Source organism: Poromitra crassiceps (assembly GCF_964638095.1).
Source record: "Poromitra crassiceps genome assembly, chromosome: 26".
Classification (NCBI taxonomy): Eukaryota; Metazoa; Chordata; class Actinopteri; order Beryciformes; family Melamphaidae; genus Poromitra; species Poromitra crassiceps.
In genome coordinates this window covers 13058711-13082075 of record NC_139640.1, presented here as the reverse complement: position 1 = coordinate 13082075, position 23365 = coordinate 13058711, and the positions used below count along the sequence as shown (strand labels likewise).

Sequence of the window (23365 nt, the reverse complement as noted above, 5' to 3'; positions counted from 1 at the left end):
TATTATTATTAATAACTTGTTTAAAAACATATAGGCATGTAATTCAAGATAAGTCTGCCTTTTATTTCATATTTCATACAGTTCAAATAAGACTTTCTGAGCATGACCAGTTTGACTTGTTTAAATTTAAAAACATATAGGCCTGTAAGTCTGGCAAGTCTGCCTTATTTCAATTGGTTTTTAGCCCTAGTTGCACTTCTGTTGCACTTTTTTGTTCATTTGAGGTTTATAACAGTGCATGAAGGCATTGTGTATTAAAGTAATGTGCTATTTTTTGTGCAAAAAATTTGAGTGGTTTAAAAAAAATTTGGGTCGCGACTTCATGACAAGGAAAATAGCGGGTCCTGAGGCGACACCAGTTGAGAACCACTGCTTTAGGGGATTTTAAGTGATAATCTCAAAGGTTTCAGTTTCGTTCTCTTGGGCGACACTTATGGCGATGAGTGGTAATTGCAGGTGAGATCGAAACAGTGTTGGATGGTCACCACCGACACCCAGATCATAAATGCTGCAATACTGAAAATGCAACGGCTTCCATCAATGGACCATTAGGCTCAATCACCATTGTGTTAAGTCAGTTAGAATTAACAGAAATTTATTTACATGAACATCTTTGAGATGATCACTTTAAAGTCCAAAAGGACCCAGGATAGGTTACACATTCAAGCATCATATCCTGTTTACTGGTAAATATGAATACTAGTATATGCAAATCTGTGTTTGTTTGTTTGTTTGTGTGTGTGTGTGCGCGTGCATGTGTTTGTGTGTGAGTGTGTGTGTTTGTGCGTGCATGCTTGTTTGTGTGCACGTGTGTGTGTGCGCGTGTGTTTGTGTGTGAGTGTGTGCGTACCTGGAGACCTGGTGACCAGCGAACAGCAGCAGGGCTGTGAGAACGTAGAGATAGAGTTTAACAAGGTGCTGACGAGGCAGAGTCAACAGCACCAAGCTCAGGATGTAACCTGCAACACACATGCACACACGCACACACACACCCCCACACACACACACACACACAGGAAAAAAGGAATAATCAAAAACACTATAAAGAGGTCAGTGTGTGTGTGTGCGTGCGTGTGTGTGTGTGTGTGTGTGTGTGTGTGTGTGTGTGTGTGTGTGTGTGTGCGTGTGTGTGTTATGGAGGCCAGTCCACTGTGCTCTTGGGAACCTTGAATGCAGCAGGAATCTTCTGTAGCCTGGACACAATCCTCTCATTCCATTGACTGAGCCTCCCCTGAAACTGCCCCCTGGGGAGGCCCACCTCCCACATCCTCTCTCTGGGGCCTCTTTTGTTCATTTTGTACATCAATGATTTCAATAATGCATCTGACGTCTTACACAAAGTACACTAACCTGCTCCTGTCCCACAAGAGCACTCTTGTGCTACAGCAGGGATACTCAACTTTCTTTGCCCGGGGGCCACTTTCGTGAAATGATAGAAGGCCAGGGGCCAGTTAATAAACAATCAATATACATTTTTCTGTAGCGGATTGTAGGTTTTTGGGGTGTCAGCCAGAGTTTAGTCTGACAATGTTGTGCACACCGGATTAGTTAGGTTAAGTACATACATAAGTGCCTGGGTAGCGAGCAGACGGCGGTATTTGACAATTTAGCAGCTAAATCATAGATTATTGAAAGATATTCCATATTCCAGACTGAAATGCTATAAGTATTGGGCAGGAGTATTGGCCAGAACGACATGAACATTTGGACACTTATTCAGCGGGTATCTTGCATGTTACGTTCAGGTGCACTGTAAAAAAAAAAAAAATCCATCACGGGCCACACAGGGGGCGCTGCCAGTTGAGTATCACTGTGCTACAGGAAACGATAAACATGGAGCTGGAGAAAGTGGACAGTTGGTTTAAATTAGTAGTGGGAGTCGATTAAAAAATGAATCTAATTAATTAGAGGCTTTGTAATTAATCTAAACTAATCGCATTTTAATCGCATATCAATATTTGACACAAGTAGCAACATTTTTCAATTCAAATGGATTTTGGTATAGTTCTTTATTTCAGTAGACTGAATTAGTGACCAGTTTACAGGTTAAAAAGCAAACATGAGCACAGGTTAAAATGCACAATCGGCACTGGTTAAATTGCAGACATCATAGTAGCTTCACTAACTAAAATAGAACTTTCAGTTATAAACAAAAGGAGACCAGACCAACAGGACATGTTAAGGGGTATGGAGGAGGTTCAGGAGTCTAGTAAGGTATGGTATGGGTCAAACATTTGATTATCTCTGAATGAGAAAACAAATTTCATGCAAATCCAACCAAACCAGGCCAAATCGGGGGGGTAGACCTACTGATAAAAACAATGGACAGGGCATTTTGCCTTAACACCAGTCCAATACCCACTGATATCACAACTGACACCACTGATGTGCCAATGACTGCAGCTGTGTCTATGCATTACAATATTAACCTGTGTAGTGCAGGAATAGAGCAAAGCAGTTGATGTGTGTATGTTTCACAATAAATACACGGGGACAACAGAAAGTATTTGTACTCGGGGTGCCCACACATTTTCATGGATACAATTTCAAAACTACTTTTCCATGACTTTTCAAGGCTCCAATAATAGAATTTCCTTGTAATGTGAGGTGGTGACTCAGAATCAATACCAGAAATTATTACTACACTGGACAAATAGGACACACCTCTTTACATTGGATTTGAATGCTTTAGAGCAGTGGTCCCCAACCACCGGGCCGCGGACCGGTACCGGGCCGCAACGCATTTGGTACTGGGCCGCGAGCCCGGTCAAAATAAATAAACTAGAACGACCGCAACGCGGACTTATGCCTCCGCCATTAGTTCATTCTTGAGTCCAAATCGCCATTTGAAGCAAATTGGAAGAAATTCCGTCAAGGCGTTACTGAGATGTTGCTTTACAGAGCTTGGAAATTGGTGTCTGTGAGGTCACAGTGACCTTGAACTTTGACCACCAAAATGTAATCAGTTCATCCTTGAGTCCAAGTGGACGTTTGAGGCAAATTCGAAGAAATTCCATCAAGACATTCCTGAGATATCGCATTAACAAGCTTGAAAATGGCATTCGAGAGGTCACAGTGACCTTGACCTTTGATCACCAAAATGGAATGAGTTCATCCTTGCGCCCAAGTCGATGTTTGAGCCAAATCAGAAGAAATTATATGAAGCCGTTCTTGAGATATTGCGTTAACAAACTTGGGAATGGCGTTCGTGAGGTCACAGTGACCTTGAACTTTGACCACCAAAATCTAATCAGATCATCCTTGAGTCTAAGTCGATGTTTGAGGCAAATTTGATTAAATTCCGTCAAGGCATTCCTGAGATATGGCGTTAACAAGCTTGAAAATGGCGTTGGAGAGGTCACAGTGACATTGACCTTTGACCTTTGATCACCAAAATGTAATCCGTTCATCCTTGCGCCCAAGTCGACGTTTGAGCCAAATTGGAAGAAATTCCATCAAGCCGTTCTTGAGATATCGCGTTAATGAACATCGGACGGACGGATGGACGTGGCATAATAAATAAACAAATAAACATAGGCTATAATGTTATAGGCTGTGTGTGGTAGTTGCATTGAACTTGGCGTACAGTATGTCTGTGCTGCACCTTTACTCACCCCTGCCACACCCACAAACACACATGATGCACGCCAGGTCATTCAATGGTGATGGTGATGGCACATGTGCGGGGTGCAGTGAGCTTGACAAAACGTCACTTTGAGTTTCTTCAGAATAGGCGGGGGAGATAAAAGGAGGGTGCACCGTGCTCAGGAAGTGGTAGGGAGGATGTGGAAAGAGGGAGAGACTGTTTGTGCGCAATTGGCATGCGGACTGCAGAGCAGCCTGCACCTTTCCTCAGCCCTGCACCCACAACACACACGCGGTGCAGCGAGCTTGAGAAACGTCACTTGAGAGTAGGGGTGCTCCAAAAAATCAATTCTGAAAGGATCGCGATTCTTAATGCCACGATTCCTGGATCGATTCCAAACTCCCAAGAATCGATTCTTAAAATTGTAAAATTGTAAAAAAAAAAAAAAAAAAAAAAATTACAGTGCACCTGAACGCAACATGCAAGATACCGACTGAATAAGTGTCCAAATGTTCATGTCATTTGTGTACTGTACTGCCACGGTGCCACCACCTCTTGCACTTAAGAACTCTGGTTAATGTTTTCCCCCCAAAAGTCTACAGATCCCCCCCAGCCAAAAATCCATCTTATCTGAAGAACATAAGGGGGGAATTCCCCCCTAGTTTGCAAAATTAATTTAGGCCCTGACTGTAATACAGAAGTTGAATTTGAAGTTCAGCATTAATACATTTGTCATTTTTTGTCTTATATTTACCTTTGTGTGTTATTGCAATATAAAACTACATACGGTAATTGAGAATCGATTCTCGATTCTGGAATCGAGAATCGTTGGAATCGAGAATCGATTCTGGAATCGGATCGTGACCCCAGGAATCGGAATCGGTTCGGATCGTGGCTTAGCCGGATCGGAGCACCCCTACTTGAGAGTTTCTTCAGAATGGGGGGGGGGGGGGTGAAAGAGACCCGCCGCAGCCACGTGGAAATGACGGTGGGCTGAAAAGTAGGCTATGTTTGACATCTCTGCATTTTGGATCAAAGTCAAGGCTAAATATCATGATAACGCAAAAGCACTGAAAACGTTGCTTCTATTTCCAACATCATCATTATCTCTCCCACCGCAAGGAAAATACGTGCTGTGTGTCTAATATCACCCCCTATTGAGATAAAACTACATTTTATCTCAATATCTTAATTTTATATTAAAAATAAAGGTGTGTCCTATTTGTCCAGTGTAGTAATAATTTCTGGTATTGATTTGGAGTCATTGTATCACATTACATGGAAGCTATTGAAAAAAAGACTTTTCCAGGCGTGGAAAATGAGATATTGAAATTCCATGACTGTTCCAGGAACATGACTGTGGGAATCCTGTGGACTGTAACAGGTTTTATGTATGTGTTTGACGGGTGTGCGCGGGTGTGATTGATTGTCATCACACTAACTGTCACTGACTGTTAGTTCAGGTAGAGAGCCAGGTATTTGTACTAGAACAGGGGGTTGTCGACTCACCTACTTCGTACTAGGGATGGGAATTTCATGCATTTTCCTTAACCGTTCGTTGCGCACCTTAACGATCAGTTAATCGGTTAATTGTTAACGTCGTTTCCCCCGGAAACCCCCTCCAGAAACTACCAAGTGGTACGCTCCGCATCTCCGTTTCACATGCAGCAGACAGGTGACAAACAATTCATCCGCGAAAAGTAATAAATATACATTTAATTGCCGAGATATGTCTGTCTTTTGATTTTCACTGAAATGTTTTGTGTAAATGAGTACAACCTGTTTCTATGTATGATTAACTCCATAAAATGACTACTATCACCTGATGCAACATCAGAGAGGGGGAGAGAGAGATGCAGCGATAATAACACAACTTCTCAGTAATCACTTTAGCCTTCCTGTCATTACAAGTTGCTGTCTTGCTTTTTGGTGTTTCAAGAGTAAGTATCTCCACTCCACGGACATGTTGAGTTACAGCAGCCTGCAGTGCTGTAGGCTTAGCGCGCTGCAAACTGTGGAATGGAATTTCTGGAGCGGAGGCATGTCTCATGTTAGGTTGGGGGCTCAGCGCGAGCCATGCTGGATCGGCACACACGGCACGTGGATCGGCAATATACGATCCGTGAATTACGTCAGTATCGGCACCCGATACCGATATTGGATCGGCCCCATCCCTAATAATTAGCCTAAAAACAACCTTTGAACAGCCGCCTGTCCTTGATAGTCATTTCAACAAAGGGGGATGTGATCGCTTGGTTCAATGAACTTGATGAAATCCCTCGCTGTCCACCACGCTTTTTTCCACCATAAAGCAAGGCTTCTGTGTTATTGTCTCTGCACGCACGATGCCTGCTCCAATCGCCTAGTATTCATATTTAGCTATAACTTTTATGAGTGACAGCGTCCACAATCAGCATCCAGCGATAATGGAATGTAACGTGACGTTCAGCGATGCTCGTCGGGGAATCATAAATTGCCCCTGGAGTTGAATTTTGAGAACGGCGTCGCAGTATTTACACATTTACTTTTAGAGTGTAATCCTTCTATGCTGTTGCTAGCACGAGCTTGCGGCTAACTTTAGCATCTGTTTTGTTTCATGTCGTTTCCTCAATTCACTTCCTACTTCCTCATGCATGCGTGACGACCTTCTCACGTGACCACTCCTTCTGTTGCACTAGCTGAGTGAGGTACGCCCTCTGCTGGACTGGTATAATTAACACACTGTGAGCTATGAAGACTGAATTGATGACACAAAGTAACAATGTTGTCGGTCAAAACAGTTAATTCATTTTAATCGGTTATGTCCTTAACGGCAGTTAACCGACTATCGGTTAATCATTAACATCCCTACGTAGTACAAGTAGAGAGTCTGATATTTGTACTGGAACAGGGGGTTGTTGACTCACCTACGTAGTGCAGGTAGAGAGCCAGGTATTTGTACTGGAACAGGGGGTTGTTGACTCACCTACATAGTGCAGGTAGCGGGGCAGGTATAGAGAGCCCCAGGGATGACGTATTTTTGTAGGCTGAATGCGGAAGTCCCGAACTTCCTGGTTCTTCACTGTTTCTGTCTATGGGATTTTTGAATGGGTTTTTGGCGCGATGCTTCAAATAATGTCTGTGGGCAACGCAAGTTTAATCAAACGCGAACCAAGGTTCAGCGGGATAATCTTCACACATGAGGACCACTTTCATGAGTTTTGAAGCGTAAATGCGAGCCCTAGAAGTAAAAAGCTCAAGCTAAGCTAATCCAGAACTACACACTGTCGCATAGGCTTCCACGTCACGTCAGCACTCAACCTGGAGTGTTGTTGATGTGTGCGCTGCTGTGCACTGATTACCCCGGGCTGAAGGGGCTGAACCAGGTGAGGGAAAGATATTTCCGTGTTCGTCCTTTGAGTGGTGACGTTATTGACGTACGTATATATCTCCATCGACTCAAAAGTGTAGTCTCATTTAGCCGTTTGCTAGCTAGCCACCCTTTTAACGGCACATAAAAGCTTCAAAACTCATAAAAGTGGTCTTCATGTGTGAAGATGATGTTACTAAACACTGGTTCGCGTTTGATTAAGCCAGCGTTGCCCAGAGAGATTATTAGAAGCATCGCGCCAAAAACCCATTCAAAACTCCCATAGGCGAAAACTGTGAAGAACCAGGGCTGTTAGCATCGATGATTCCGGACTCGTTCCTGGGGCTCTCTATTTGTACTGGAACAGGGGGTTGTTGACTCACCTACGTAGTGCAGGTAGAGAGCCAGGTATTTGTACTGGAACAGGGGGTTGTTGACTCACCTACATAGTGCAGGTAGAGAGCCAGGTATTTGTACTGGAACAGGGGGTTGTTGACTCACCTACATAGTGCAGGTAGAGAGCCAGGTATTTGTACTGGAACAGGGGGTTGTTGGAGAGGCTGGAGCGCTGGATCTTCTGGAAGAAGGAGCTGACGTCCCAGCGGTAGAGGACGTCCAGTAGCATGATGCTGGGGACACGCAGAACCACGTTCAGCACCGCCTCCACACGCTCCTTCACTGCCATGGCCTCAGCGCAACCTCTGACCCAACGGGCAGCCAGGCACAACAGACCACTAAGATGGGGAGTTCACAGAGGGCCCGCTGGGGAGAGAGAGACAGAACCAGAACAATTCAAGGTCCCATCTTGGGTAAAACAGGATTTCCTTGCTTCTTTGATTATAAAGGACTTGGGCATGCTATAAACATTATGGACGTTAGGGGTGTCAAAATTAATCGTATAATCGATGCATCGCGATTAGGGATGTCGACGGTTAACCGTTAACCGCCGAGAACATCTTTGGTCGGTTAAGCATGTCGGTTAAACGGTCAATTTCCATGTTCATTTGCATATAACAGTTTGATTGATTGGTTGATTGAAACGATTTATTTCAAACAGTTAAAACAATACACAAAGTGAAAAAAACAGTAAACATAACAGTCTAATAGACTTCATCAAAAGGAAAATACGTAAACTCAAACATAAAAAAGGCGAACTGTTTGAAAAGGGGCAGGAAGAAGCCTAGGCTTATCGAGTCCTGCCCCCAAATCATTCATAAACAAAATCATACATCCATATATTATATGCATATCCCAACTCTCATGCTCCTCCCCACATGCTCATGCATACACATACATACATATGCATGTATATACACAAACGTACACAAACTTACCCATACACATACATCATAAATCCACCTACAAATCCCTATCAATACCCATTCCCAATAATACAATCCAACATTACCCCAAAAACCCAATGCTTTGATATCAACCTGTGTTGAACCAATGCATCCAAGAATCCATCCAATGTACACAACAATTCTTTACATAATGTATATTACAATATAATAGTGTTGCCAATGTGGCGATCCCCCCCCCCCCCCCCCTCCTTCGTGGTCAGCAATGTAACATAAGTATATTAAATGATGGGGCAAGTATTAATCAAGCTAGATTTGGAAATGAACACATGGTTAATGTTGATTTTATCTACCTGATGTCTGATCAAACGCATTCCACAGCGAAGCACACACACAGCTGAACACCTGCTGCAGTCACAGTGAAGTGAGCGCACTGACTGCCCCGCCCCTCTGCTGCTCCTGTCTGAGCACACAGCTCAGATGTGCTCTGTGACCATTTCAGAATGATTAACACACACCCAGCGAAACAATCAGCTCATACAAAGTTTTGTTAACTCCGTGTGTGCTGTCATTACTTTTTCTTCACGGTCTCATTCGGTCTAACTCTCTCCCTCCCTCTCTGCATGTTCATCATGCACACGCATGCATACGCTCGCACTCAATGATGAAACAGTAGTTTTTACCGTGTTACAAAAATGCAGACATGAAGCTGTCGAATTGACGATCGAAAAGTATCAATTAACGTTAGTCCTTACTGTCCAACACATGGCAGTTCGGAGAAATTGTTTCACAACAAGAGACTGCGTGCGGAGTGCGGACTCGTCTTTATAATGTTGTGGAGCCCTGCAAGACACAGAGAGCGCAGCCCTCGTCGCGTGTGTGAAGAGAGAGGCATTTTTTGCAAATTTGAAAAATTATGATTTTCAACATCCCTAAAAAGAAAGAAAAAGTAACAGCATACAGTGATCAGCTAATTAGATGCATGTCACTCATCCCCCCCCCCCCGCACACACACACACACACACACACACACACATTTGTTGATATAGTGTTTACCAGCTAAAATTACACACAACTTGTTTATACCATCTAGATCATTAAAGTGTTCAACGTAGTTTGAGAGCTGTAAACAGTTCTGAATGAATGTCCACATAAAGTTCACAATGAATAAGTGCATGGACTTCTGATTCAATAGAACCATTGTTACAAAGAGTAGAGAAACGACTATCAGCTGGGGGATTTGTATATCTACCAGTTTCTATGGCTAAAGGAGCTACCCCACATCTAAATTTGGCTAAAGCGCTTCTGTACTGTCTAGATAGGATATTTTGTACATATGGCTCGGTTTCAATAACATTCTTGAATTGACAATAGGTGCGCAATTTGTTGCCCTCTGGTCTATTCATCTGCTTTTAATCTGCTTTTGTTCCTTTAATCTGCTTTTGTTTTTGTTCTGTCTCTGACAGTGCGGTGTCTAAATTCTTCAAATCATTTGTAGAATATATCACATCTGTATGGGCCAGGTGGGACATATTAAGAGAGCTAAGATGCGTTCTCACACTGTACATATAGTTTTTCACATTTTTTTCCACATAGTTTTTCACGTGGTCCCCAGATAAAGCCACACCAGCCATGTAAGGACAAAATTAGGGCTCTCCCGAATACCATATTTGGAGTGTTGCCACTTCGGGGAGATAAAATCATTCCTAAGCTTCTATGCTCGGCGGGGACGTTGTGCGTTCTCAGCTGTGGCGATGCCACTGTGTGTAGTGGCTTGAAGAATATCAGACAACAGTAGCACTGTGACTGACACCCAGCAGGCAACACACTGCAGACAAACAGAGGAACAAACAAACGTGTACTCCTAACCACTGGATCCTTTGACTGAGTCAGAGTCATTTCCAGTCTAACCTTAGCACACTTGAACTCCTCTGTCAGGCTAGATAATGGCAATTCCAATATGCCTTTCCCATATAAGGCTGCACTGCTTAGGCAGCGTGGGACTCCAAGCCATTTTCTAATGAATGAGTGAATCATCCTTTCTAGCTTTTCAACCTTTGAAAGGGGAACCTCATACACGGTCAGTGGCCACATCAACCGAGGCAACAATCCAAACTGCAAACACCACAACTTTAACTTTCCTGGGAGCCCTGACTTGTCTATACTTGAAAGTTGAAATACCGTGAATAATTTCCTGGCTCACCTCCTCAAACTGTCCCTTATCACTGAGACTTGCATCATACCATCTTCCCAAACTCTTGACTGGTTTCTCTAACACTGTAGGCACCACCTCATCATTTATAACAAACTTCTCACCTACTACCCTTCCTTTAATGATTGAAATACTCCTGGACTTACTTGGCTTCACTTTCATTCTAGCCCACTGCAGATTACTATTTAACTTCAACAATCTGCTAGTACATGGAGCGGTTAACGTCATAGTCGTCATGTCATCCATGTATGCCCTAATTGGAGGGAGCCGCAGCCCTCCCTGCAGCCTTTCTCCACCCACTACCCATTGTGAAGCCCTAATAATAATCTCCATTGCCATGATTAATATATGCATGTCGTGTTAAAGTTGTGTGAACTGTCGCAGTTTTTTTTTATTGTAAACCGGTCAGCCGGCTAGAGTCAGATGCTCAAACTCAAATAGGGTTCCATTGCCATTGCCACCCAGTGGTTTGTTTACCAAAATACTGCTCGGCTGATCCCTCCACAACAGCCTGTTCTCCCTGCTACCCTCAGGGAGAAGATACAGGGTTTCGAAAGCACGCACAAATCGCTTGAGGAACAGTTTCTTCCCGCAGGCCACGAGACTCCTTAACATACACAAATAGTGTAGTAGCCGCACTGTACCGTACTGTAGCTGCTACCATTACGTATGTCTAACGTTTAATTGTATGTTTAATAAGGAATATGCTATTTGCACCTGTATGTCAAATACGCCGAATTTAAAATGCCGAGTTTAATTGTATGTTTAATAAGGAATATGTTATTTGCACCTGTATGTCAAATACGCAGAATTTAAAATGTTTAAGCACGTCTAAAGTACCCGACACATGCACCTATGTGCAGTGCAGAATATGCCACTGTCTCTGACTTGTCTTATCACTATACTGCCTTATGCTTGTCGTGTCTCTTGTTGTTTTTGCACCCATATGCCCTGTTATATTTGTACTATTTGCACTATGTTGTAAACGGAGTCCACAGCACAAGAATTTCACACGTGATACTTGTACCATGGAGTGACAATAAAAATCTTGAATCTTGAATCGTATAGCTACTGAAAAAAATCGGTGTTTGGTCAGGGTGATCCACGATCAGTGGCCAAAAAAAAATTATGGTGCACCCCTAGTACTAACTAACTAACTATCTCTCTATCTATCTATCTATGTCATTTCACAGGTCCCATTTAAAGTCTGTCATCTGTCATAAGAAAATAATCGCCCTTTGAAAATAAAACAGGTTGACAGCATTTCAGTTTGCTCAACATGTGCTCTCTCAGCACAACGTGCTATTTTGAGACAGGTACTACTGCACTTGTGGTTTAACTTTTAACACAACATGACTTTCGTTTCCAACTTCTGTACATGCTGGTTTCCTTAAAGTCTCCCCAGGGTTGTCAACAGCAGCCCGGGGACAGGATCCTGACAACTTGCATAACTCTATGTTCATCTAAAGAAGGGAGATCACTTCGTAGATCTTAACCACCATGTAATGTGATGTCATCCACTACAATAATATCCTATATGGTTAGATTTAGTCGGCTGGATTGTGGATTGGTACCATGGGCGCTAAGTGAGACACCGACACTAACGTTAGAATGAGTGCTGCATGGATTGTAGCACGCCATGAACTATAGTAACCCCACCGTCTGTGACAGAAACAACTATGCGACCGCAAGACTGCAACACTCCACCTTAGCTTCTGGGCTTGCTTGCACACTGCGTTCTAAGTACGGGACACAACAAACAAACAAACACAAGAGCAAAGTCGATTGTCCTATGCTGCAAGTTTATACAAGTGACACACAAATATAGCCAAGTTCGTGCTGTGTCGAGATGATGAAGTGCATCGAGCAGCAGCCAGCAATTCCAGCTAGCATACTTTTAGCTAGCTTTGCTATTGGCTAACGAGCAGCTACCTACCCTGCCCCTGTGAGGACTGTTGACAACAGTCCTGAAAGGGGCTAGGCTAGCCAGTGTCAACAGACAAGCTATACACACAACGGAAGTAAATAACACATAAAACTACATATTGACTCTACAATCACACACGCTACATATCTACACTATACAAGATAACACACAGTGGTTGATGATAAACGTAAACTTGTTCCTCTAAAGTCCGTCCGTAGACTGCTTTAGCTAACAGTTAGCCTAGCTAGCCAGGCGCAGGCTGTCTGCGTGCAGGCAAGGCAACTGAAAACAAACAAACAAAACCTACATTTGGAGGAGGATGTTGACGCCGTGTGGAACAGTTTCAGGATGCCTGTCGGCTCGGATATGAACCATTTTAACTCGGGATAGCCCGTTAGTTGGCCCGGGATAACGGTCCCATCGATGGAACCCCCTCAGCTCCGCTCATCTCTTCGTCTTCTTCCTCTTTCGTGTTTAATGGCGGTCGGCCTCCTTAAATGGTGCATTACCGCCACCTACTGGACTTTGACGTCTTCTCATAGTGCATTTACAGTGTCCATCCTGTATCCACCCCCAATGATCCACCCCATGGACTAGTGAACAGCCAGGAATGGGTCTCGCGCTACTTTTGCATGCTAAAATAAAGCTGATAATGTACAATTTGATTCAAGGGGGGGGAAACCCTTTCAGAGTACAACACAAACTGTCTATTTTGCTGCAACTCGACAGTGCTGCTTAATCCAGGACCTTACTTCCTCCTGGAACTCTGAACTCCTTGGAGTGTGAGATGTCGCGACTCTTCTATCTACACAGCTCTGCCATGGACTAGATAAGATCCACCAATCGAGACAGTCCGCATGTCTGGGAACGCCCATACAGGCTCTAGGAACGCCCATACAGGCTCTAGGAACGCCCACAATAGACGCTGGGTTAGCTGGCTCAGCCTTGCTGGGGGCAGGGTCAGGGTGGGGTAAATTCCCCCGTTCTATCCATTCAGCAAAGTTAGAATTTAGATATATTCTAATATATATAGATATTAGAATATAGATATATCGGCGGTTTTACCCCACTCGCGCGGAAGCCGTTTAACATTTTTGTGGGCGTTCCCCCACATGCCGACTGTCTCTTTAATAACTACTGTTGATGCCGGTTGATGCGCGAGGAAGCAGCCATCTTGGATTTGTTGAGGTCGGGGCTGCTGAGAGGCTCCTCCGAGTTTGGCACAGAGAAAAGGAAAATCCGAGCATTGGTGACGTCACCGGCGGACTCGACTGAAACTGAAAGCGAGAACTTCTTCATTCATTCAACTTTTCAGAGGTTTCAAACAGTGTGTGTGCCAAACATTACTCATTATCTCTCTATACAAAGGTAAAGACAAACCCACGCCGTGCAGCGTAGTGAGCTAACGTTAGCTAGCTGGCTGTGCTACACCGACTGTTGTACAATTGCTGCATGTCAATGTTAGCCATCTCATGCTAAAAATATCAACATCAGACAGGGACGCGTGTCTGCTTTGATTAACGTTGTCTTTGTCTGGTGAATCAGCCAGGCAGCCAGCCAAAGTCAACACATGCTGCATAACAATAATAATGAAATCATATTTTCATCGAATTAGTGTTTTATGTAACTAGATGCACTGATATTTCCTGTTTTTTTTTGTCATTTATTGTGGTTTTAGCTTGAAAATATATTAATTTGTATACTAAAAGCCAACAGTGCACAGTACCTGTTCCGTTCTAGCGTTAGTTATATCTTATTTTTTTGGCTACTTGAAGGTGCTGGTGTCGTGCCGAGTTTTGCACCCCTGCCGATAATTGCATCCCCACCTTCCGGGAGCATATTTTGTAATGATTTATACGTAAACTTAACTGTTTAAAAATGATATAATAATCTGGGTAGACGTGATCTCCAAGCCAGGGGGGTCTGTCCTGGCTCATGGAGACCGACTTTGATGCATTAGATCCGCGTGGAGGTGACTTCCATGCTTGGGGGCTCTCTTCTGGCTCATGGAAGCTGACGTTGGTGCTTAAAATCCGGGTACAGATGACCTCGAGACCTGGGGATCTCTCCTGGCTTTATGGAGGGGGGTGCAAATGTCGGCGGTTTGTACCGAGATTTGCATCCCTTTAAGTTAAAACAGTCCCAAAATATGGTGGGGGTTGCCATTCTCGGCAGGGGTGCAAAACTCGGCATGACACCGGAACTGCGCTCCTGCCCACTAACCCCTGTCTATATCCCTCTCTTTTCCAGGTTTATGTGTTTGTCCAACTGGAACTATTTGGCAGTGAGTGTGTGACTTGTGTGTGCGTGTGTGTGTGTGTGTGTGTGTGTGTGCTTACTTGCCAGGCTAATTCCAGCCCACAGTGTGTATGTGTGAGAACGTGCTGCAGCTACGTATGTCCGTGTCAGTGATCATCAAGTGGGGCGGTCAGGAGTACTCCATCAGCTCTCTGTCTGAGGAGGACACAGTGATGGACCTCAAACAGTCCATTAAGACCTTGACCGGGGTGCTGCCCGAGAGACAAAAACTACTGGGACTCAAGGTCAAAGGTTAGAGGCCATTAGAGAACATATTTCACCATCTTCAACTTTTGTGTTCGTGCATTTAAAATGGTTACGTGGGTTTGTAAATGCAATGAATCCCTCTCTCTTCCCATCCCCATCTGGTCCGGTTCTCCCTCCAGGTAAGCCAGCAGAGGATGAGGTGAAGCTGGGTTCTCTGAAGCTGAAGCCCAACACCAAGATCATGATGATGGGCACCAGAGAGGAGAGCCTGGTAAGATTAATTGACTGACTCACAAGCTGTCTGATTGGGACACGGATTTAGGGTTAAATCAGACTCGGGTTCGTTTTCTCCCTTGGTGCCATTTGTTTGGGCAGGTGTGAACCAGTGGGGAAACTAGGGTTTTCCTGTGAAGACGCTGAAGTAATCTTGAAAGCTGTAGTTCCTCGAATGGCCACTTGGGGCTGGGTGCAGTAGGCATTCACCCCATGTTAAAAGGCCCGACTTTGTAACAGGATTAAACATCTTTCCAGTATGGGGCAAAACACGGTTTTGGTCTATATATCTAATTTCGCCTTTTCATAACACCTGTAGGTGGGTAGTTTTTTTTATATAACTCACCCATTTACATTAAATTAAGGTTTAAAGTTATGCATAAGTAAGGGTGTGGCCTTTTTGAGTGACAGGCGGCTGCTGCCTGCTAGCCGCTGGCGCTGGTAGTAGCTAGCCATTCTGCTCAGTCAGTTAAGTCTAATTTGACTCAACCTCCCGGGTATTTTTGATAATTTAATGCAATATCGGATGAATATGGCTTCTTGCTCTGCAATTGATTGTACTAACAGACCATGGAAGAATTCTGGTCTCAACTTTTTGGGGTGAGTGAATGCTAGTAGCCTATTTTAACATGGGTTTAATGTGATTAGCACATATTGGTGGTCTGTGCCTCTGCGCCCAGCTGTGTGAACAATGCTAACATAAATAGTGTTATCCTTTTCACAGCTTACAGACAGACACAGAGGACAAACCGTAAAATAGAAATTTTATAATTTAGCTTCATACGTTTGATCAAAAGGTGGAGGTTGGACAATAAAGGTCTTAGCTAGCACGTTAGTTAGTAGCTAGCGTTAACCTTATGGGCAATGCAAACTAACGTTAATGCTTGACTTGACCATGGTGTGTGACTATTATCAAAATATTAACGTTATTGTCACATTTCAGCGTGTTTCCAGAATTAACGTTAACGTAGATGTTACTGCTATACAGTAACGTCGCTAACGTTCAATTTCACGACCCACTATTAGTATGTTTTTTTTTTATTACACTAATATTATTGCTGCTATAACAGGCATTTTGACATTAACGTTATTGCACTCCAGAAACCGACTGATTGTGATCTCATACTGGTATATATAACATTAACTTTATGCCTGTATTTCAAGAGGATTTGTGCATTGTTAGCACAGCTGGGCGCAGATCACAGATACCTGCTAATCAAACTCATGTTAAAATAGGCTACTAGCATTCACTCACCGAACAAGGTTGAGACCAGAATCCGTGCATGGCATGTAACATTTTAATTTGTCAAACTTTGATTAATTATAACGGTAAAAGTCCGGCAATTACCGGATAACGGAAACCCTGCGGAGAGGGGAGCCTGGTGGATGGTAACCGGACAGACTGGTATTCTTACTGACTGGTTATTTGAGAGGCTTGCTGGCAGACTAGCTATCATCATCATCATCATCATCATCAGTATATAAATGGGAGCTGGGGCTTTGTCTGTTTCTGTCTCTCTGTCCCATGTGCCACTGTGATGTCATACATGGCATCATCAGTGATGTCATAAATCCCACTGTGACATCAATGATGTCATAAACCACTGACATCATCAGTCATGTCATAAACCACTGATGACATCATGGGACAGTGTGCCCTCTGACACCTGACATCTATCACACAATGGTGAGACAAAAGGGTAGATCCTGTGCATTTGGACTAGGGATCTCACGCGCTCGAGATCAGAGTGGCGTCAGCGGAGGACCAAAATGCGAGACTCATTAGCCAATGAACAGCCAGGAATGGGTCTCGCGCTACGTTTGCATGCTAAAATAAAGCTGATAATGTACAATTTGATTCAAGGGGGGAAAAACCCTTTCAGAGTACAACACAAACTGTCTATTTTGCTGCAACTCGACAGTGCTGCTTAATCCAGGACCTTACTTCCTGGAACTCTTGAGAGTAAAGAACTGGTCCATTGGAGTGAATGGAGATGTCGGGACTCTTCTATCTACACGGCTCTGGCCGGACGTGGTCCAGACTTCATGTTTAGAAGTGGCTCAACTGACTGGCGGACTAGCTGTCTGGTTCATTGTCAGACCGAGTTATCCTTTGGATCATATTTAGTTAGTGCCCTAACAACCGCTAATATCTTATCTACTTATTGAATGGTTCTATATGGCCGAGAGGTATGCCTGTAACTGTGCATGTGTTTTGTTTTGTGAAGGAAGATGTTTTAGCACCTCCCCCGGAGAACGATGACGTGGTGAACGATTTTGACATTGAGGAGGAGGTCATTGAAGTGGAAAACAGGTTAGATCTTTGTGGGTGTGTCTATGACTGCTTTTACATGTGTAGAGACCTCAGAAATATAGCTATATGAGAAACGTGATAACAGTGTGTTTTCAAATGGGAAATGTGATTGAGTGTTTTTATTTCAGTATGGGTGAATTTAAATGAGAAACTACATGTACCATGATGCTTTGTTTTCCTGTTTGCGCCAAGTTCTTATTGTTGAGTGACATGTTGCTAAGCCAATCGGGGATCGCGCTGCTGTGCTCTAAGCCAATGAGAAATGACTCTGGGGTGGGGCTAGGAGGAATCCGGAAAAAGCATACCAGTCTGTTCAGAGAGAGACACATGTGAAAGACCTTGGAGAACTGAGCTGCGTGCAGTATAAATCAAAGTTTAACGTTTAGATATTTGTTGACTGAAATACGTCAAAAGTATTGGCACAAATATTACTTTGCAGTCGAGACTCGTGTGCGTGTCGCAATCCGAAACTCTTTTCTACAGTTTGAAGTGAAGTGAAGCAAGGCAAGCCGTTTTGTTGTTTTCTTACTAAAAGTGATAAACTTGCAAGTCTCGTAACTTACTATCAAGACGGACGTTTCTGCTTGAACCCGCGTGAGGGACAGACAGCTTAACACGTTCACTGCCAATGACGTGTTTTTACGTCAAACAAAATCCAACGGTTCACTGCCAATGACGTGTTTTTACGTAAAAAAAAAATCGATTTTTTTTTTTTGACGGTGGGACGTTGATCTAACCCTTTTACGTCTCCTATACCAGAATTGGAGGTATTGAATGTGTATAATCTATTTTACCGACCCACTGAGTGGCGACATGTCTCTCCACAGTAGAAAGAGGCGAGCCAAAACTGGAGGGAAAAGCGCGAGGAAGCCGTTCTCATACTGTAAAATGGATGGCGAAAACGCTTTCACTTTCGCGCTGACGCACAGCGGTGGCAACGGTGGGGGGTTCCAAGAATAGACTGGATGCACACTTTGAAACACGCACCATAAATAAGCCCAGAATCGCAAGAGCTTCATCAGAGCTCTCAACCGGACCGCCAAGAAACGAGCGAAACCCATCCAGCGAGCCCCATCCAGACTGCCAGGCAGCAGCAACTCGTTTGTCACAGACCCGCTGCAGAGCCAAGGAGGGCGGAGGAGAACGCCCACGGAGGGAGGAGTTGGAAGCAGAGGGGGGTTTCCTGCTGTTATGGAGGAAATTACTGTTCAAAACTATTGTTTAGATGTCTGACGTCTTACTGATGCCAAAAATGAATGGTTAAAGTGACTGTTCTATCGAATTTCACAAAAAGCCGTTTATCTCTGAATAATTTTTCAGACGCTGAAACCATGCTGTATTCAACTGCTAATGCTTACATAACTACTAACTCTACAAACTAACTCTTTTAGACAGAGAAAGCACACATTCTATTAGTTCTTTTGAGATATTGTGTGTTCACAAAATCTTAGCAGAAAAGAATCCTCGGGTCTTGAAAGATAAGCCAGAATCATCAAAAAAACCCTCTGGCAGAACCTACCTACAGTAAAAAAAAAACGGCTGGCAGTGAATGTGTTAAACAACGCCGGGCAATCGCTTTCACAGACGAAGGAGAAGAGGATTAACGTGGCTGGATCGTTAGCTTGCTGCTAATGAACATTTCCTTTGAGGACGGACTCAGCTGCTTGGATACGCGTCGCAACACGGACCGGTTGCTTTGCTCTCGTTCTTTCTGCTGCCTCATCTGTCTGCTCGTGGATTTCCCTGGATCTTTCCACACTGTGTCATGGTCGCGTGAGTAACTGGATACTATCGTTTTCTCAAACACTGGAACTGAAAAAGTAGCGTGGTTTCTAACCAGGATTCCTATGTGCACCAACGTATGGGCCCCACCGTTTAGCAAATCCAAGCTTGGTTTAGTGAACACTGGGTTATGAGGGGGAACCTTTACTTGTCTTTTTGAGAAGCTATTCAGTTTGGGTTTACTGTGCTGACTACTGTCAAAGTTAACTGAAGCCTGTGGTTGTTGTACACACACACACACATTCGCTCTAACACATGCTAGCACATAAACACATCACATAGACACTGATACACATGCACACATAACTCAGGTTTTGTTTTTGTGTTTACTGTAGTTTCCTATAGAGGGCGCTATTACTCTATTGAGAGTGAAACTGTGAGTGATCTACCATACAATATTTTCTTTGGGTATTTTTGGCACTTTAAGATAAATTAACACAAAGTACATTTTGTAGCTTTTATTTTATTACTGGGTAAACTTGAATGTTTTGTTTATTTTGAGATTCTGGTAATTGTGAATTTGTTTATCTAAAGGGTATAAAAAACATTGTTTGCTGAAACGTAAAATAAATATTGTGATAAAAGAAAATACTTTGAAGAAATCTAAAACGAACAAAAGAAAAACCAACCCAACACAATTTAAAAAAAAATAATATTTGTTATTCCTTTTTATCTTGTTGTCCTGAACGATTTATTATTCGAAGGTTTACACTTACATATTATACTTACTGTTATTTCTGGGGAATACACATTTAGCTCATAGTGCATGAGTCTAGTAATTCCACAGTGGAGGCACCGCACTATTATTCATTTATTCAAGCCTGAACTGACTCTTACTGATAAATAGGAGATCTAGCCAGCTCAACACCAACCGCTAGAAACTCAGGATCCTGTTATTGAAATGATATACTTAGCCCAGTATAACATCCAGCACATTCTAGATACTGCTGTGTATGTGACTCTGCTGGTCAGAGCCTATAGGGGGCAAGAGGAGGTTACACATGGACACATGAGTATCCTGATTATGATCGGGTTTTTGAAGTAGCCAAGTGAATGCAACAGAAAAATACAATAGGCAGCGGGGAATGACGAAGAAATGGAGTTTTGTCCTTCGGTGATGAAATAATTACTAGTTTAGATGGGAGAAACTATGGAAATGCTGAACTATTGAAGTCTGTACAGTAGGGCTGGGTTAAAAAAATCGATTCTCCGATTTTTATTTTAATCCTTTGATATCGATTCATATGTCCAGAGATCGATTATTTTTTATTTGGGAAAAAAAACAGGCTATACTATTATAGGCTGTGTGGTAGTGGAAACAGGTTCAAGTTGACGTTTATGTTTGTAGTTGAAACAAAGAACAAAAAGGGAAGCACGCACATCTCCGTAAAAATTTACAGGTGCTGGACTCAAAAATACACACCATACAGTAGAAAGAAGAGGAAGTCCGCACACTGTTGACGCTCCAGCGACCACAAGTTTAATTAAAGCTCATACAACGTTTCGACCCCTTCAGGTCTTCATCAGGTATGAAGAGTGCAGACATAGGCAGGTTAAAATAGGGAGCAAACAATCAAGTCCCAGCTGTGTCGGGGATAATGGACACACCCCCCCATCTTAAGGGGACAGGCTACAAACAGTATAATGAGTAGAAAAATAGAAATTCATTCATTTTAGTGACATTATGTAATGACATAATGCAGCACAATACAGTTTTAAGAGGCAAAAGAGCCAATGGACTAGTAGATTATATCGTACTATACAATATATCGAGATATCGCAATATTCAATATATCGCAATATCGATATATCGCAATATCGAAAATATCGCAGTATCGCAATACTATCGTATCGTGACTCAAGTATCGTTTCAGTATCGTATCGTGGGCATCTGGTGATTCCCACCCCTACTAATAGCATGCAGTCATCAGTATACTGGTACTTATCATGTATACGGGGATATGAATAACCAGATTTCACTGTGTTCCATGTAAGCACCTGATCAAAACAAGGAAAGCCTCATAACAGGATACTAATGTCCATGTAAACAGTCTATATATCTGTGTGCTATATCTGTATCTGTAGCTGTTTCACAGGTTTGATGGTTACAATATGTATGTGTGAGTGAGAAACAATGTGTCTTCTTTATCTCTAGAGAGGAGAACCTGGCTAAAATAGCTCGCAGAGTCAAAGACTACAAGGTGGAGGAGATGAACCCTCCTAGAGAAGGCAAGAGGCTTCTGGTGCTGGATGTGGACTACACACTGTTTGGTAAGTTACCAGTGATGGGCAAGCTACTTGGAAAACGCAGTGAGCTAAGCTACCAGTTACTCTAGATTAAATATAGCGTCACTACATTGAAGCTATCCCCAGAGAAATGTAGCAAGCTAAGCTACGAGCAACATGGAAAAAGTAGCTTGCTACATCGAAGCTACTTTTTTTTCCACATTGAATCAACTTCATGCCAAATCAAGAAAAACTTTCCGCCAAACAAATAGGCATGCAAAAAAAGAAAAGAAGCCCAGTTTCATTGCTTATCACGTCAACCTTATTAAGATCGATTTCGGGTTTTATGAATATTATAAAAATATGTATTTTGGGGTGCACGTTTTGCTGTTTGCTGTCCATATTTGTATATGTTAAAACGTGCCACTGAGGCAACACATCAGCTGATCATCTTGTTCAGTGAATACAGCCCGCCTCCCCAAATTCAATCTAAAATAGTAGCCGGTCAGACTGAAACCACTAGGCGGAGATTTATCCGCGACCTGTGCTTCGGGAACACCCTGCTGTTGGATCCACTGTGCGCACTGCCTTTTCAAACGGCGGGGTTTATACACACCTCGCTGCTGATTGGGTAACACCTCTGACACACCCACCAAACAAGAGACAACATACATCAAAGCCTGTTGCACACGGTTGCAAACCGTTTGGAGTAAACGTGCACACCGTTCCGCAGATTGAACACATCCCTGATCATTGTCACGTCCTGTATGTTTAAGTTATGTGACCTGGATCCTATACCACGAATGTTGTATAAGAAGATCCAGGATCTGTCCCTTGATCAGCTCGATTGTAGTTAACTTGTACTACGAACGTCGATTGCCACTCGTTAACTCCAACCAGGTTTTTCTAATCAAGCTGTGAGCTCGTGCACATGAAAATGCCCGTGCACTGGAGCTCGTGCCCGCAAAAGAGGCGTGGTTTTTAACAACTGCCAATCACAGTGCAATATGGACTGCTCCAAAACTCCTACAGCGCCAGACACGCCTATTTCCTCATTGAATGAAACCGCAAATACAAATCTGCGTTGGATATTATTACTGTTCCCGAATGACTGTCTAAAGTGACCACTTTTATCCACACCAGTAATTTCTTTGAAGAGCGGTTTCGTAGCCTATCTACAGCTCTCCATCTACAGTCTTTTGTGGAAGCAATGTGTAATCTATCTCAGTCCAAAATCCGTATGTATAGACCATTTAGGCTCAATGAATAATAATGATCTCATGATGTGTTTAGTCGCACTGATTGAATAATTCCTATAGGCTAATCAATAAAAAAAAAGAATGATAATAAAATAAAAAAATGCTTCTGAACTGAATCGACGCGGTACGTGCGGGCATAGATTTCATTTATAAAAAATAGCCTATTTTGTGGTCACATAGGCCTATATAGGCTATTGTCAGCAGAGCGCATATCTCCATATTTCATATAATGATGCTGGAAATATGAAGTTCAATCACATCATACAGGCCAAAAGCAACACAGTTGCAGCTGCAAAATGCAGGAGTAGCCTAGATATGAATCATCTTAACACGTTGACTGCCAACGACGTGTTAACACGTTTTCAATATCCAGCTGTTGACTGCCAACGACGTGTTAACACGTCAAAAAAAATCGATTTTTTTTTTTTGACGGTGGATCGTTGATCTGGCGCTTTTGCATCTCCTATTATAGTGTTAGAGCCGCCGGGCGTGTGCAATCCATTCCGCCGACCCACTGAGTGGAGACGGTGCTCAGACTATTGAGAGCCAAGCAAGCCAAGACAGCAGCATGGAACCCATTATCATGAAAATGGATGGGGCGAAAACACTTTCGTTTTCGCGCTGATTGCTG

The 23365-nt window shown here is 43.1% G+C and overlaps 2 protein-coding genes across 3 annotated transcripts in view; one reads left to right on the top strand and one right to left on the bottom strand.

The window, feature by feature from the left end:
- LOC310798693 (RING finger protein 145-like) overlaps positions 1 to 7620 on the bottom strand; it is a gene marked incomplete at both ends in the record, with an annotated part of 33794 nt that extends 26174 nt beyond the window's left edge. Inside the window, 3 exons of the mRNA XM_083661250.1 lie at positions 851 to 959; positions 7378 to 7411; positions 7471 to 7620. Coding sequence (XP_083517376.1) covers positions 851 to 959; positions 7378 to 7411; positions 7471 to 7620 — 293 coding nt within the window. The remainder of the gene's footprint in view (positions 1 to 850; positions 960 to 7377; positions 7412 to 7470) is intronic.
- A 7151-nt stretch (positions 7621 to 14771) lies between these two features.
- The window catches only part of ublcp1 (ubiquitin-like domain containing CTD phosphatase 1), a gene marked incomplete at both ends in the record, with an annotated part of 43089 nt that continues 34495 nt past the window's right edge, over positions 14772 to 23365 (top strand). For both annotated transcript variants that reach the window (XM_083661509.1, XM_083661510.1), the window contains 4 exons: positions 14772 to 14925; positions 15060 to 15151; positions 17382 to 17467; positions 21405 to 21520. In XM_083661509.1, coding sequence (XP_083517635.1) covers positions 14772 to 14925; positions 15060 to 15151; positions 17382 to 17467; positions 21405 to 21520 — 448 coding nt within the window. The remainder of the gene's footprint in view (positions 14926 to 15059; positions 15152 to 17381; positions 17468 to 21404; positions 21521 to 23365) is intronic.